Below are 17340 nucleotides of genomic sequence, written 5' to 3'. Positions count from 1 at the left end.
CAATTATGCAATCATCTAAATAAACAAAAAATATTAAGAGCGAACGGAGAGATATTGTGGCAACGGAAAGATACTGCATTTATAAACTGTTACATACACACATACATATGGTCACGTCTATATGCCATGTGGGGTAGACAGAGTCAAACTGTTTATTGATATAAACATAATTTAAAATTTATTGTTAATAACCAAATGGATCTCTGATATAGGTGATAGACACTTTTAATTACTTCTAAAAATTTTGAAGAAAGATATTCCACGGGAGGCCAGTTCCCACGGGAGCGAAACCTAAAACAGAAATTAGTTATTAAATATTCTAAAGCGCTGTCATAATTTTAATTAGATCATTCATTGTAAGGACTTTCTTATCACCATATAACACAAATTAAATAGACCATATTTAAACATAGCAAGTAGTATAAGCTACTGTTATTTTGATAATTGTATTTGTTCCACTCGCGTATTCTTATTTAAATAGTGATTAGTTTTACCGCTCTATAAAGTTTAAAAGATTAACTTGATGAATTGTATTGAATTTGTGTAAAATTGTGCAATACACATTTGTACAGGAATGTTCTGATTTTGAGGTTCATTTAAATTAGAAACATTGGATGGATGAAGATGAAAAATGTGAATAAAAATGATGGCTTGCGGTTCATGGCACTTTTATAAGACCAATCCAACATTTTCCCCATGGATGCCTCAAAAGGTGAATAAGTAAGCAACATCTTAGTATAATATATGATGCAAGTAGTGAGATTTCCTTTCTCGATCAAACGCGTCGAGGAAATAAACGTGAATTTGTACGGATTTGCATTAGTGCCATCGCGTCACCACTAGGTGGCGCTGATTGAATCACATACCTAAAAATTAGCGTTTACATACTCGACGGGTTTGTTCGAGTAAAACTTACAGTAAACCCTCAGGTGTCATGCTAGGAAAGAAGCATTGATATATTTTTTTTAATTTATTCTCTTTACAGTTTTGAATCACATCCACACCACTAAACAATAATCTAGTCGAAATACAACGACGTTAATGGCACATTATTTGGGTGACGTCGAAACGCCTCATTTTTAATGACCCTTAATTGTTACAACCTAGTATTTGTTTAATATAAACAAACTAGCGACCCGCCCAAAGCCGCCCGCGCGGGTGCAAAATTCGGAAAAAAATATACATAAAAACCTTCCTCTTGCATCACTCTACCTGTTACAAAAAACCGCATCAAAATCCGTTGCGTAATTTTAAAGATTTAAGCATACAGACAAACAGACTAAAATAGCGACTTTGTTTTATACTATGTAGTGATATGTAGTGTTCTGTGGCAATTCGCGGGTATTCCGTGATGGTCGATAAAAATACAGAATGATTTCTTGTGTGTCGTTAGTAAAAAGTCAAAGCTTCTAGTTAAGGTGTGGTGCGGTGTTTTTGAAACCTGTAAACCCATCCATCTCTTTCCCATGAATGTTGTAAAAGGCGACAAAAGAAATAGGCACCTATTAATCTAGTGCAAATATTTCATGCTGACATGGTAGCGAAGAAAAATAAAGTGTGTGTCAACTGTTTCAATTCCTGTGCAAATTGTATAAGTCTTTCAATATAAAAGCAAAAAACTTTTAATTCTTTTTTCAAGTTAGAAACCTATCCTATCCTATTATTTGAACCTCAATATTTTTCAAAATATTGGATTTTTTTGTACAATATTACATGTATGAATTTACTAGAGGCCGCCGGCGACTTCGTCCGCATGGAAACCCTATCAATCCCGCGGGAACTCCGGGATAAAAAGTAGCCTATGTGTTATTCTGGGTCTTCAGCTACCTACATACCAAATTTCATGGTAATCGGTTCAGTAGTTTTTGCGTGAAAGAGTAACAAACATCCATACATCCATACAAACTTTTGCCTTTATAATAGTAGTAGGATTAAAATTAAATCAAATACGTAAGAATATTCATTTCATATATTACCTGACTTACCTATAGGTATCCATTCCTGCGGGGCTTGCATGGCACAAGTTTTTGTATAGGGCGATAAACCAGCGCTGTCCCGCTTCACATCAAAATAAAAAGCGAAACAGCGATGGTTTATCGCGCGATAACAACGTCGTACGCGCACCCCAATTCTACCCTCCAGGATGATCGAAAAACCGGAACTAACGGTAGGAGGATATTTGATTTTATAAATAATACAAAAATTAATACTTTCATTTTTATTTGTTTTATCATAAAGTACTTGTAATAGCACAAATTGTAATAAGTACTATTTGTTAACAACGCTCAACAGAATAAAGTAAATCACAAAAACGATAACACCCCGTAGTTATTTTCGTCGGGAGTTAAAAATATCCCTGCAAATACCAAAGAGAAACATCTACCCAACCTGTTTCAGAAAAAAGAAGATTTTAAAATAAAAGAAATTCAGCTGATCTTGGTTCTTCGAGTATTGTGACAACTGACTTGGCCTTGGCTAAACCATGGGATGCAGATAATATATAAAAGAAACAAAGAATGATAGAATTTTCTTGTTACTGTGTAAATTTTTATGCAATAAAGATATTACAAACAAACAAACAAGAATACGGTTCATGAAGTTGTCTCTCCTCGATGTAGTCCCGGTTGCATCCTCGCCACTCCGGAGATTAGGTATATAAGCCTTTGACCATGGATCCTAAATAGAGGATTTTACAAGAAGTGACTCCCATCTGACCTCCGCAAGCTTTGCAGGGGAGATAGTATATAGAAGGAAATACACACAATAATTAAAGGATTAATTACTAATGTGGCCAACCTATTCAAAGAAAAAAAAAGTTTTTTCAAGAAGAAAATTAAGTTGTACATGAAAATAACTGTCCTCAAAATTAAACCCAATTATGCATAATGTGGGCCAGCAGTAGCTATTAACTGGGTTTCTATTGGAACCCACTCTGTTGGACATCATGGCATCCTTGTAATCCTTCAGGACATTTTGTAAAACAACATTAACATTGTTCTCAGGACATGTCTATAAAACCTTCTCGTCCGGTAGATCTATTTCAATGCTGCTCAACAGAGATTCTTTTCTATTTAAAGCTAAACTTTCCATTTTTTCCAACTTCTCGTCCGTTTCTTCTGTTTTATTTTGCCGTTGGTTTCTGTATTCCATGAAAAACCATCTGAAAGGTCAAACATATGGTCAGATATATTTTTTCTAATACAGCAGAAAAGGGCGCTCGAAACAAGTTAGAATTTTTTGGTCATGTGGAGAGGATGTATGAAAGAAATTTGACTGAGCAAATAAACTAGTTAAGAAGTTGGTAAGGTCAAGATGAACAAATGATGAATCATGTATCTTGATCAAATCAGGGAAGTCCTAGAGAAATATCAGGTTAAGAGAACCTTAAAAGAGAAGTTGCAAAAAGAAAACCTTAAAAGGATAGATGAAGAACCTTAACGTTCCCATAGATGTCGTAAAAGACGACTAAAAGATAGGCTTATAAACTTGCGATTATTCTTTTAGGCGATGGGCTAGCAACCTGTTTGAATCTCAATTCTATCATTAAGCCAAACAGCTGAACGTGGGGCCTATCAGGCTTTCAAGACTGCTGTTTCTGCCTGGGATATAGACGTGATTTTATGAATAAACGCGAATTTCATTCAATTCAAAAAAATTAAAATCATATCTTACCCAAATATGAGAATTGGCGGTACAGTTAGAGCTGTACTTAGATAGTAAACCACGCTGGTGTCAATTTTAAGAGTCCATTTGTAAACACACGAGTATATGGGACCAAATATCATCGACGTCAGGATTTCCATCAAGTTGAATAATGACGTCATTTTACCTGAAAAAGTTAAAGGTTAATTTTACACAATTCAACAAAATTTTCTTAATTCATTTTAATATTTTACAAAATTCATTTTTTCATAGAATTTTATACATGGCAAAATAAGTTTCTAGTTTCGTCTATTTTTGGTTTTATTTATTTGATCAATCTTCATGAAATTTCTCGCATACATAGTTAGAAAAACTAAGAAGTACATAATATATGACGCCTTTTATCTTGGATGAAAATACTGTTCCCAAGGGATTGGCATTAAAAATAGAGTGCGCAAGCGGATTTTTTAGTAAGTAGTAGTTGTGACGAGGAAAGAAGGTGTTATTACTATACCTAGTTCATCTTTGGTGACAAGCTTTGATGAAATAGATCTTAGAGCCGTAAAAGATGTTGCATTAAATGTCTCGATGATAACAGCTGAAAATGGAAATAAATAAGTGACTATGAGGACAAAAGATTAGAAAATGCTATTTGTCCGATAAAACCAACTAAACTAACTGTAACTGTTTCAGGTAGTTTCTGTGGCTTTACCAAGACATGAAAACTGTTTATTTTTACATAAAGGTAGTACGGTACGGATGAAGAACTCAATATTACATACATACATGCATAAAATCACGCCTCTTTCCCGGAGGGGTAGGCAGAGACTCAATATTATGGGAAAATAAAAGAATTACAATTTAATTCCAAAGGTACTTGAATAAATATAAAGTTTAGATGAACCAAAAAACAATTACTTATAGTGATAATTGAAAAGGTTGCCAATTATTGCAATTTTTCCCTACATAATGCTACTTAGTCCATTTTTTATGTAGATATTTCGAACAATTATGCAATGGTCGAATAATGTGTGTGTTGTCACAAGTTAGTTCATAGCAAAAGTGAATTAAACTTCAACTGTTTATTTTAACTGTATCCAGTATAAAATGTGTCTGTTTGTCCGGGTTTCCAGAAGCAATGAAATGTACACTAACAATTCCGCATAAACGGAGAAATGATTTAAACTTGCCCGAAGCTGAACGCTTTAATTTTGCCCCGACAATCTGAAAGACTCTGGGAATTACTTCGACTGTAATTCATTTTAGACGGTTGCAATCAAATATTTTTCAAACAGTTTCCTAATAATAATAATTTATTATTTTAGAAAAGCTTAATTTGTTTACCAATACAGTAGTGTATATAAATAGAACACATTAAGAAATCTATGTATTTATTAATCAGTCAAAATAAGTTTTCCCACGAAGTTAATAATATACAAATAATTTGAGTGTACCATCACTTAATGGCATGCGGTTTTACTTGTTTTGTTATTGTGAAATTGAGTTTCTAAACTACTCGTAACAATTTTGCATTAAAGATTCTTTTGCTACATTCAAATTAAACAAATGTGAATGAAACAAAAGAAGTATGCAATTATTTGGAAAGATTAAGCGCCCATTTCGAGATAAATCTGTGTTATTGAAATAACTAGTTCTACATTCATTCATGTTTTTTAATGTAGACAATGTGCATTCGTCCATGATTTAGATTTAAGAGATCTATATTTGTACATTGACGTCCGATGAAAATGCTGCAGTGTAGTTTGTTCCGCCGCTTCTTCTACACATGCGCTTTGGAAGCGGTAGTAGTTATAATTAGATTTAAGTGATGTGACGTCAATAAGTGATACCTTGTATCCAATTTTGAAAATAAATCTATTCTATTCTATTCTATCTGTATGGCAAACTACAAACCAATGTACATTTCCTTAGTATTTCTTGATAGCCCAGTGCAAATACCACCAATGATCTTGCTCATGTTAGAAATGATCCCAAGAACCGAATCGTGCCACTGGAGGCGACGACTGAAGATGCTGATTGAGATTAGGGCACCTGGAGTTACAAAAATACAACAATAATTTTAAAAGTGTAACAAATTTCGTCATTTACCTAAAAAAAAAAAAAAAAACTAAAACTTGAATAAGGCATTAATTAAGGTATTGAATCTGTTACGTTTCTATGGTTTGATATGCCAGAAAAAACATACATATATAATCACGTCGATTTCCCTTGTGGGGTAGACGGAGCCAAATAGTCTTGAAAAGACTGATAGGCAATGTTCAGTTGTTTGGCTTAATGATAAAATTGAGATTTAAAAAGTGATAGGTTGCTAGCTAGCTAAATATAATCCTATCCCTTAGTCGCCTTTTACGACATCCATGGAAAAGAAATGGAGTGGTCCTCTTTTTTTTTTAGTGTCGGGAACACAAACCACATGTTAGAAATGTGTATATTTTCATATAAATACTCAACAAACGCAGCAGAAAGTAACCTTTAGAATGCATTTTTCAGATTTATCAGCGACTTTATTGTTCAACAAGTTAATTCAACCATATTAGTTGCAATAAAAGTTGTTGTGACGGTTAAACTTTGTATTGACCATGAATATGAACACATTCTTACCAAGTGCATGGGTTAAGATATGACAGGTACTATACATGCTGTATTTAACTGCATCCCAGTTGAAACGATAGCGGGTGAACAAGTAACGGATCGTGTACTCCCCTGAAAAGTCAACATAAAACGGGTTTTATTATTTTAAACAATAAAAAAATAATAATAGAATGAACCTATTAAGCTACATACATACATATTATCACGTCTCTATCCCTTGCGGAGCCGATAGAGGCAACAGTCTTGAAAATACTAATAGGCCACGTTCAACTGTTTAGCTTAATGATAGAATTGAGATTCAAATAGTGTCAGGTTGGTAGTCATCGCCTAAATGAAGAATTCCAAGTTCATAAGCCCATCCCTTAGTCGCCTTTTACGACATCCGACATGGAAACGAGACGGAGTGTTCCTATTCTTTTTTTTTGTTGTTGTCGAGAACTAAAAAAAATATACTAACATACATATAATCACGTCTATATCGCTTGCGGGGTAGACAGAGGCAACGGGTTAATTAACATTCTCTAATATTTTGACAATCTGCCGTTCTGCTTTATAAATCCGAAGTTGATCGAGATGTTTTGATCAACAAACATTATTAAGAAAATATTATTTGTGAATATTTTTAGAAAATATCATTATTATTATTTTTCATTGTCAAATGAAATCTCTTTTAATAGTTCCGTGACAGTTATTTTGTGTATAAATTTGTTTCTAAAGTTTTAGCTGGATCCTTCCCATTCTTAATATTAATGAAATTTGATTATGATGACAAAAATATTTTTTATGATGACAAAATTAAAATAATGTTTACCGTAAGCAGGTCCGTATATAAATATTATACTAAGTATAACTAGTACAGATTTAGCCCTTCTATGATTCGGTCCCTTTTTGAATGCCACAGATACAGTATCCTTAACGTGTTGCACATCGAAAAAGGTCCTCAAGAAATTACGGACGCCCTTCGGTTCATCCTGAAATATAATGCAAAATATTGGTACTTTGCATATTAATAGAAAAAAAAAAACAGTACAAAAGGAAATAATCTAACAATACTTATAGATTTCTACAAAACCGCTCTCTCCATGTTGAAGATGTTCGCTTTCAAGAAATTTATAAATTCTTGCCACGTGTACATAGTTATTTTTCTACTATATTTTCAAAAATTCTTAAAATATAAATTGCTTTACCTGATTATTCTCTTTTGCATCAGGTCTTTCGGGGTCTTTTATGTATATAAACCCATATATAATGCTAAATCCATACAATACAGCACTCAAAGTAAACACTCCATAGTAGCCAATTTTTTCCAGTAAAATTCCACTTAATGCTGATCCTATAGGACCCCCCGCCGTGAGGCATAAATTAGCAATGCCCACTCTGAATGTTCTGGACTCTTCACTCGATATGTCACTTATGTAACTAAAAGCACCCATGTATGTAGCTGCCCAGCCTCCTGTGATAGCAGGGAATAACGCCTCGAAGAACATCGTTACTTCAACTGGCAATTCATAAAAATAATATGCATTTAGAATATTACTCAAACACGTCATCAACTCTCCAAATATTGGCAACAGTATACATATTTTCCGCTTTCTCGTTCTGTCACTCCATGCTCCCAAAAACAATATCAGAAAACTCGGTATAGCTGTCAGGAGAACATTCTTCCAGCTCTCCATTGCTGCTATGAGCTCTTGGATTTCCAATTCTTCTTTTTGATATTCGGTTCCTTGTTTAGCTATTAAAGCGTCACAAATTTTATTACCTAAATTCTTGTTAACTCGACATGCTTTATCCAGATTCAAATTCTGCGTTGCCATCCTTGAAATAACTCCTGGGATTACGTAGCATGTAAGCACTGGTTCCAGAGTTATATTCTCTTTAACATATTTGAGTTTATCCTTCCACGTTCTTTCTTTAGGTTTTGTAGTTTGTGTTTTCAACGGTTCTTCTTCAGCAGTACCCATGGCGACTTCAAAATCGAAACTAATTATTCCGTGTGCTACATTGGTGAGTTCTACACTATAGTTTATCTATCAAATATTAGTTCAACGAAAGGAGACAGATAATTAGTTAATTGTGGATCTTTATCAGTTCATAAAGACTTGTATAAATAATGCGACATCGAAATATTTAAACAAGTCAGATGTCTGAAAGGATTTGCTATTAAACAGTACCCGTAATAATTAACGTTACTAAGAGCTACTTTGGTACTTTAAATTTATGACTGTCATTAACATATATTATCTCAATTAACGTATGTATACGGCGATTGGTGTGGACTGGGGTTGTTAAATGGGTACTAATTATGTTTTATATTTGCTGACATCAGTGAATGAACATCAATCTTCTTTTAGTGCGAAAGTATTACTGTTTTGGAAATTCTAGAGGAAAGATAATTCTAAAGAAGTTTTCTGCGAATGAAATGAAAATGAAATAAAGTTTTTCAACATTCATAGTATCTACAAACATTTATTTCAAAACAATAAAATATCATTTGATAAATTATATAGTACTGAATGTTTAACATTTATTAAATGACAGGGTAATTAAGACATTAATTAAATACATAATGTAAAAATTTTTTTTTTTTATATAATCTTTAACATTTCTTTAGTTATTTCATACATATAGTCAAGTATTTATCCCTCGTGGGGTAAACAGAGCCAACACTCTTGAAAACACTCAAAGTTTGCTCAATATAATGAAGTTTATTTTTTTTTTAGTTATTTAATTCTTAGGAACAATAAAAAAATATAATTAATTAATAAAAAAAATATTTTAAAAAAGATATTATTAATTAATAAAAAAAAATATTTGAAATAAAAATAAAATAGCTTCTTATATGAGTAGTAGATATTTCTTATATTATTTATTAAACGATCTATTTATATAATGATAGTATAAGATTTCAAAAGATGTTATCTCAACAATTATGACCCACTTATAAGTTATGCCAATAATCTAATTATAAACGTATCAAAAAACAAAACACGATACATAATTTGAAATATCTACTTTTAAAAAGTTATAAATATCGTAAATAGATATTAAATAATACTTTATCATGGTCATATTAGTTAATTTATTTCGATTTTTGGTAAAGGACACTCTTCTATTAGTTTGTTAGTTTCTTAAATTTCCTCGACTGTTTCGGGTATTTTCTGACATTGACTTTGCTTTTGTTCCATGAAAAACCACCTTAAAATTAAAAGTTAACTATTTGATTATGTATTTTAAATTCTGAATTAAATATATATACTAGTCTCATATACCCTCATTCCTGTATTAAGCAAGAAGTGTAGATAAAATGAACATTTTTCAACAATGCTCAGTCTTCAGCTTAGAATGCTCCATACAACATTTAACAATTCTTAATCCTACCTAAGTCAAAACCATCGCCGTGTGGTTTCCAGCACATGTTTTTTAGAATAGAATCACTACATATCTTTCCCATGGATGTCGTAAAAGGCTTCTAAGGGCCATTTGCTAGCAACCTGTCACTATTTGAATGTCGATTCCATCATAAAGCCATATTTACACCTAAACGTGACCTTTCAGTCTTTTCAAGACTGTTGGCTCTGTCTACCCTGCAAGGGATATAGATGTGATTATGTTAAAAACTAATTTTATCATTTTAATTACTACAGATAAAAAGACATTCATTACTTTTTAAATCCGAAGTCCCGTCACGTTAATGGGTATCTCCGCATGTTGACACAATGATAATTTTTGATCATTTATCGATAACAGGTATATATTTTACTAGAGGCCGCCCGCGACTTCGTCCGCATGGAAACCCTATCAATCCCGCGGGAACTCCGGGATGTAAAGTAGCTTATATGTTATTCTGGGTCTTCAGCCTACATATGTACATACCAAATTTCATCGTAATCGGTTCATTAGTTTTTTCGTGAAAGAGTAACAAACATCCATACTGACATACAAACTTTCGCATTTATAATATTAGTAGGATTTATGAATTATGGTTTATGATACTTACCCAAAAATGGCCAAAGGTAATATTGTCAAAACTGTATTCATATAGTAAATAACGCTAGCATCAATTTTGAGAGTCCACTTGTAAACGCTAGAATATAAAGGAGCGAACACCATGGATGCGAGTATTTCTGTTAGATTAAACATTGATGTCATTTTACCTGCGAAAATGTTCATGTAACAATGAGTGAATACAATAAAATGCAAGATAAGGTGAACTGGCAGTTAAATGCATAAACAATATTGTTTTTAAAAGTATACACCATTATTTGACAAAATCAAAAGCAAATAAGTAAGTAATTTTTTGTGACGTACACTTATTAAAACTTGCTATTAAATAAATAAATAAATATATACGGGACAAATTACACAGATTACGTTAGCCTCGAAGTAAGTTCGAGACTTGTGTTACGAGATACTAACTCAACAATACTATAATTTATAATAAATACTTATATAGATAAACATCCAATGTCTCAATCAGAGAAAGTTCGTTTCTCATCATGCCCTGGCCGGGATTCGAACCCGGGACCTTCGGTGTTACAGACAAGCGCACTACCGCTGCGCCACAGAGGCGTCTATTGAGTTAGAAAAGAAGCTAAAGTCCATTTGGTGGGCGGCGTTTTGTCTATTAAACTTAGTTTCTTTCTTATAATACAAAACGTTAAGCGTGAACGACATTGCCAATATGTTTTCAAGAATTTAATTGACTGTCTTGCACATTATCACACTAGTTTTACTAATATATTACCGGCAATCCCTAAGGAACTCCACCAACGTTCCAGGAATTTTGAACCACTAGGTCAAAAAATATTATTTAAGTGAATAGAAATACGAATAAATTTAACTTACCTATTTCATCTTTGGTCACAAGTTTGGATGAAATTGATCTGAGAGCCGTGAAGGATGTCGCATTAAATGATTCAACTATAACGGCTGCAATTTTAAGAATTAAGTAAATAAACCTGAACTTAAATAAAGGTAAGCAATTATGATAATTTTTTTTGTTGTAAAAAAAAAAAAACAAAAATATGTTACATTTAATAGCAAAAACATTCTTTATTGCATCCGTTTTTGCACGATGATTTTTCTTTATCGGTTTAAAATTATTTGCACCTTCCCATCAGAGCGGACTTTTTGACTTACCTACCTAATATTTTAGTAATGATCAGTTCAGTTTAGTTTTACAGTTCTAGTCTATATCTGAACAAAATTTAATCAAAATCGTTAAGAGTTAATTATTTAGACACACTTTCTCTTTTTTTTTTTGTACATAAATTAGAACCTGTGAATAGAGCAGTTAGTTTAAACTAATGTTCTATAAAAAAAAAACAGTGTTACAACCAATATACATCTCCATAGAATTCCTGGCGAGAGAAGTGCAGATGCTGCCAATAATTTTACTTGCGTTAGAAATGATTCCTAGAACAGAATCATGCCACTTCAATTTACGACTGAAGATACTGATTGAGATTAAAGCACCTGTAATAAGAAAAACCATGTGGTTAGCCGTTTGGTTGCCGGCACTTTAGAATAAATAGTACCACCCTAGTGGATATCATAAAAGTCGACAAAGGGCTAATGAACTTGGGATTCTTCTTTACGTTAGCAACTTATCATTATTTGAATCATAATTCCAACTTTAGGTCACACAGCTGAACGTGGTCTTTCACGTCTTTGTGAGTCTGTTGGTTCTGTCTACCCCGTAAGGGATAAAGACGGTACTATATTATATACATATATAGAAACAATATGTCAAAAATGTCGCAAAATGTATGTATTTATATATAAGTGCATATATACGTGTATTTATAAGCACTCGTTCCTAATCGGGTAGATGTATATAACGCCGTTATTATACCAGTTTAATTTATTTCTTTTCTATCTCTTTTAGTATTATCTCTTATTATAAAGATTACTATAAAGTTTTTATAAAGTTAATGATTACTACAGTTTTCATACTTGCACTTAAGCTCGAATTGGTGAAATTTTGTATGAGGGTAATATTTATGTTTGGTCAATTATTATATATTTGCCGGCCCACAGTCTGTGAACAAGGCCGCCATTGTACTGCTCGACGGGGGCATCGACATCACCCCGTTTCCGGCGCTCACGACCCCAAACTTCGCTGTTGCGAGGCTGAGGACGAGTGCGTGGGAGATTGGGGTGGTGTCGATGTACTTCGACGGGGACGGCCCCATCGACCCGTGTATCCGGTGGATGGAGCGGATCATGGCGGAGATCGGGACGGACATGGTCGTGATGGGGGGAGACGTCAACGCATGGAACCCGTGGTGGGGAAGTGTGCGAACGGATCACAGGGGGGAGGACTTGGCGGCGGCGCTAGGAGAGATGGACCTGCACATTCTCAACAGGGGGTCCGAGCCTACTTTCGACACGTACAGAGCTGGGAAACGCTTTCAGAGCTGCGTCGACATCACGGTGTGTACGGAGGGTATGCTCGGCCACGTCGACGGCTGGCGAGTGGACACGGGCATAACCAGCTCTGACCACAACGCTCTTCTATTCGAGGTAAATCTGGTGAAGGCGAGGGGGACGGACATCAAGCGCACGACTCGCAAATATAACACAAAAAAAGCTAATTGGGACCAATTTCGTGAGAAATTGGCCCAATTATGGTTGGAAAACAACATAAACCATTCGGAAATTGTCAAAATTAACAATACAACACATTTGGATTTAAAATTATCAAAATTGAACTGCACAATAGAGCGAGCGTGCGAGATGTCAATCCCCAAACTCGCCTCCACCGGAGGGCGACTGAAGATGCCTTGGTGGAATGATGAGCTGGCCGAAATGCGGAAAGCCGTGACCACTAAGAAGCATAGGGTGGCGAGCGCCGGGCCGACCCGCCGTGCATGGGTGGTCGAGCAGTATCTGAAAGCCAAAGAAGAGTACCGCCTGGCGTCGGAGCAGGCTCGAACCGCCAGTTGGAAGCGGTTCTGCGAGAAGCAGGACCGCGAGACGATGTGGGAGGGGATCTACAGGGTGATCGGCCGCACCGCAAGCAGGGAGGAGGACACACCTCTCGTGCAAAACGGGAGGGTCCTTAGCGGGGAAGAGTCGTCGGGTCTACTGGCTAAAACCTTTTTCCCAAAAGATGATCCGGGGGGAGACGACGCGGGGCATAAACTCACGAGAGAGAGCTCCAAAATTGTGAATGAGGGGAAGCAGGGTGAGACTTTGGTAGTCCATCGTGAGACTTCTGCTAGAGACTAAGCAAAATCTTGATGAGGAAGATCTTACCAAGTGAATGAGTCAGAACATTGCAGGTACTAAATAAACTGTATTTTACGGCGTCCCAGTTGAAACGATGCCGAGTAAACAAGTATCGCATAGTGAACTCCCCTGAAATCAAACAAAGCTCTTCTAAGCTCTGCCACCAAAAGCTCCCAACTTAGGCTACACAACTTTACCTATAAAGATTCACAAATTTTAAGTAATTCCTAACTTTTTATAAAAATTTGTGTGACGTTATATTTACCATAAGCAGGTCCATAAATAAATGTGACACAAAGCATAACCAGAATTGATTTGGTCCTTCTTTTTTTAGGCCCGTTTCTGAATACCACTGTTATGGTATCTTTCACATGTTGTACGTCAAAAAATGTTTTCAAAAAATTTAGTATGCCATTTCGTTCCTCCTGCAAAAAAAATGTAAGTAAGTAAGTAAAACCCTGGTTTTACTTTGTCAAAAACTTAAAGTGACATATTGCGCCGACTTCATTTAAAGATGGCGAAAAGGTAACAACAAAGAAAAAGACACGTGGTTATGAAAAAACTAGACAACTGCTATATCATTATGCATTTTAAAGTTTGATGTTCATAATTTTATTTATTTAATTTTGCATTGAAGCCGTATTAAACATCGATTTTTTTTAAATCTGGCCTTAAAGTATTAGAATGCCGTTAATGTTTAAAAAATAGGTATTACCTGGTTGCCATCATTTGCTGCAGGTCTTTCAGGATCCTTTACAAATATAAGACCGTATGCAATACTGCACCCATACAAGACTGAGCATAAAGAAAATACTCCGTAGTAACCAACTCTGTCTATCAAAATTCCACTTAAAGCTGATCCTATGGGGCCACCCGCAGTAAGGCAGAGAGTAGCAACACCTAATCTAAATGTTCTAGATTCTTCACTAGAGATGTCACTTATGTAACTATAAGCACCCATATACATCGCTGACCAGCCGCCACTCAATGCTGGAAATAATGCTTCAAAGAACATTGTGACTTCAACAGGTAATTCATAAAAATAGTAAGCATTAATAATATTGCTCAAACATGTAAGTAACTCCCCAAATATTGGTAACAGTATGCATAATTTCCGTTTCCTCGTTCTGTCACTCCATGCTCCCAAAAATAATATAAGGAAACTTGGTATGGCTGTCAGTAAAACATTCTTCCAGCTTTCCATCGCTGCTATCAGCTCTTGGACTTCTACTTCCTCTTTCTGATATTTAGTCCCAAACCGAGCTATTAAAGCGCTACAAATTTTATCACCGAAATTTTTGTTAACTCTGCAAGCTTTATCCAAGTTCAAATTCTGTGTTGCCATTCTTGAAATAACTCCAGGGATTACGTAGCATGTTAGAACTGGTTCGACAGTTATATTTTCCCGAATATGTTGTAGTGTCTTCTTCCATGATTTTTGTTCTGGTTCGATTGTCTGTTTTCTTAATGGCTCTTCTTCAGCAGTTACTTTATTCAGTTCAATCATAGTGACTTTAAAAATAAAACTGAATCTTATGTTATGCTTGTTTTAATGTGGCTTATTTTCAAGTAGGGTTTATCAGTTAAATATTAGCTTAACTAAAGGACTGATAGTATTTTTTATGTGAATGTTATCAGCTTCTGTACTAAATTGTTTAAATATTGTTATTTCGTGCATATTTATACATTTTTTTTATTTCCTATGTGAAATAAAAAAAATATAATATTTATTTATTGACTTTGTAAATAATTACGACGAAAATATAAAAGTAGTTTATTGATGAAAGCGACTGAAGCTTTCTTTCTTTTCTATATTATGGCTTCGGTGATTCGGCCAATGTCATGGTTTGAAGAGACACGAAGTTACGAAATTTGACAGTATACGATCTGTAAGGAGAAGGTTAACAAATGTACAAACACAAAGAGACAAACACAACAAGTAGGTATTATATTATCTATATATATACTTATAATAAATCTGTAGAGAGGTCAATTCTGTACATGGAATATATTTTCAAAATAACTATCAGGGGGTGATTAGTGATAGATACTGATGCCAAAAATGCAATCAGTAAAATTTTTGTCTGTCTGTCTGTATGTATGTTCTTTATAGAAACAAAAACTACTTGACGGATTTTGACGAAACTTGGTACAGTTATTCTTCATACTCCTGAGCAGGTTATAGTATACTTTTTATTACGCTACAATCACTAGGAGCAGAGCAGAGAAAGGAAATGTTGGAAAAACAGGAGAAGTTACTTGATTTTTTAAACTTCCGTCGCGTGTGCAGCCTTAATGGTTAAAGATACAGCAAAACTATGTATAACGGAAATATTCTACATAAAATTATTAAAAAAATATCCCAGGACAGCATAAGTATATCTTTTATCGTTGACTCACAATAACACATGTAATTCCTAATAGCTTAGCAGTTCGGAGATTTCTGATTATATTTCTTTACTCTGATGTTTATAATACCATTAGGGTACTGCGAGTATATTTTCTGAACACTAAAGTTTACTATTAATATCACACGGTCACAACAAGCCCAGCGGAAAATGCTGAGAAATTCGTGAGAGCGCTGTGGTTTATGCTTCCATAAAGCTATTGTTTCTAACACTAATTTAGTGCCAGCATATTTTTCTCCTTAGTGCTGAAATGAGAAATAGCATAGCATTTCCGTAAAATATATTTCTAATGGTATGATCGCAGGATCAAGACTTTAGAAATATATTTTATAAAGACACTATTTTAAGTTCATTCGTATATGTATAATGTATACACTCGTACAAAGGACAAAGGGTCAAAAGTCTCGAAAAGACTAAATGTTTAGATACATATATGGCTTGATAGATAGAGATTAAAATAGTGACAGGTTGCTTGTGGAGGTTGACAGGTGTTAGGTTGTTAATTTTTTATTAAAAATTATAGAAATAATGATAATTAATTAATGACGTGAGTAGATGCGAATTAGTTTTTTTAATAAATTAACATTTTACCACTTAAAATTATTTGACTAGCTTTATACTAGTAATTTAACATTACTATTTAAAATATAGATATATAGCATATGTACTGACGTGAAAAATTGCCTGTTGGAATTGAATAGTGTCTGATTATGTGATTTCATTCATGTGTGCAAAAAAATATAATACATCAACTTATTCATATGTAGGAGGAGATAGCTGAGTTAGTGATCTTCATAAATAATAATTATATTATCGAAAACGTGGCGATATTTTCATTCTATACTAATTCTTATCTTTGCTCTCTTCTCTCAACACTTCTTCATCATTGAACTCTTCTGACTAATAATATATTTTCTATAAATTCACTTTTAAAGCTTTCTTTTTGGCAAATTACACAGATTGAGTTAGCCTTGAAGTAAGTTCGAAACTTGTGTTTTTACACACTGATTTAGCAATACTTTACATACATACATAATATCACGCCTTTTTCCCGAAGGGGTAGGCAAAAACTTCATGCAAGATGGGCGGTTTCGATACAATATTTTATGATAAATACATATTTATATAAACATCCAAGACTCAGGCCAATTAGGAAATGTTCGTTTCTCGTCATGGCCGGGATTCGAACCCGGGACCTCCGTGAACTAATTAATTCTTGTGTAATAAAAAAAGAGAAACACTGTATTAGTCCATAATCATTTATTTAACAGATTCAGTCAAAAGAAATCACAATAACGTTGAGCAAATCAACACAGAAACATGAAACGTCATCGTATAAAATTTATTCATTCAAATAACGTAATAATGACGCGAATCCACAGCTGCGTTAGATATCTCAGCTACGCCTAGCATAGCTCAGACTTAGAAACTTGAGATTAAC

The 17340-nt window shown here is 34.2% G+C and overlaps 2 protein-coding genes across 2 annotated transcripts; both read right to left on the bottom strand.

The window, feature by feature from the left end:
- Window positions 1-2203: 2203 nt before the first annotated feature.
- On the bottom strand, window positions 2204-8286 carry LOC106130241 (proton-coupled folate transporter-like). Its single transcript, XM_013329046.2, has 7 exons — window positions 7443-8286; window positions 7067-7226; window positions 6265-6366; window positions 5557-5694; window positions 4157-4240; window positions 3673-3829; window positions 2204-3160 (listed from the first exon to the last, which is right to left on the bottom strand). The coding sequence occupies exons 1-7, from the start codon at window positions 8217-8219 to the stop codon at window positions 3010-3012; spliced, it is 1569 nt and encodes a 522-aa protein (XP_013184500.2). The 5' UTR covers window positions 8220-8286; the 3' UTR covers window positions 2204-3009.
- Window positions 8287-9079: 793 nt separating this feature from the next.
- Window positions 9080-15012, bottom strand: LOC106130168 (proton-coupled folate transporter). The gene is made up of 7 exons (XM_013328943.2): window positions 14207-15012; window positions 13757-13916; window positions 13519-13620; window positions 11596-11733; window positions 11104-11187; window positions 10256-10412; window positions 9080-9453 (listed from the first exon to the last, which is right to left on the bottom strand). The coding sequence occupies exons 1-7, from the start codon at window positions 14996-14998 to the stop codon at window positions 9387-9389; spliced, it is 1500 nt and encodes a 499-aa protein (XP_013184397.2). The 5' UTR covers window positions 14999-15012; the 3' UTR covers window positions 9080-9386.
- Window positions 15013-17340: the final 2328 nt, after the last annotated feature.

This window comes from Amyelois transitella, chromosome 7 (genome assembly GCF_032362555.1).
Source record: "Amyelois transitella isolate CPQ chromosome 7, ilAmyTran1.1, whole genome shotgun sequence".
Taxonomy (NCBI): domain Eukaryota; kingdom Metazoa; phylum Arthropoda; class Insecta; order Lepidoptera; family Pyralidae; genus Amyelois; species Amyelois transitella.
This window is presented reverse-complemented; position numbering and strand designations above follow the sequence as displayed.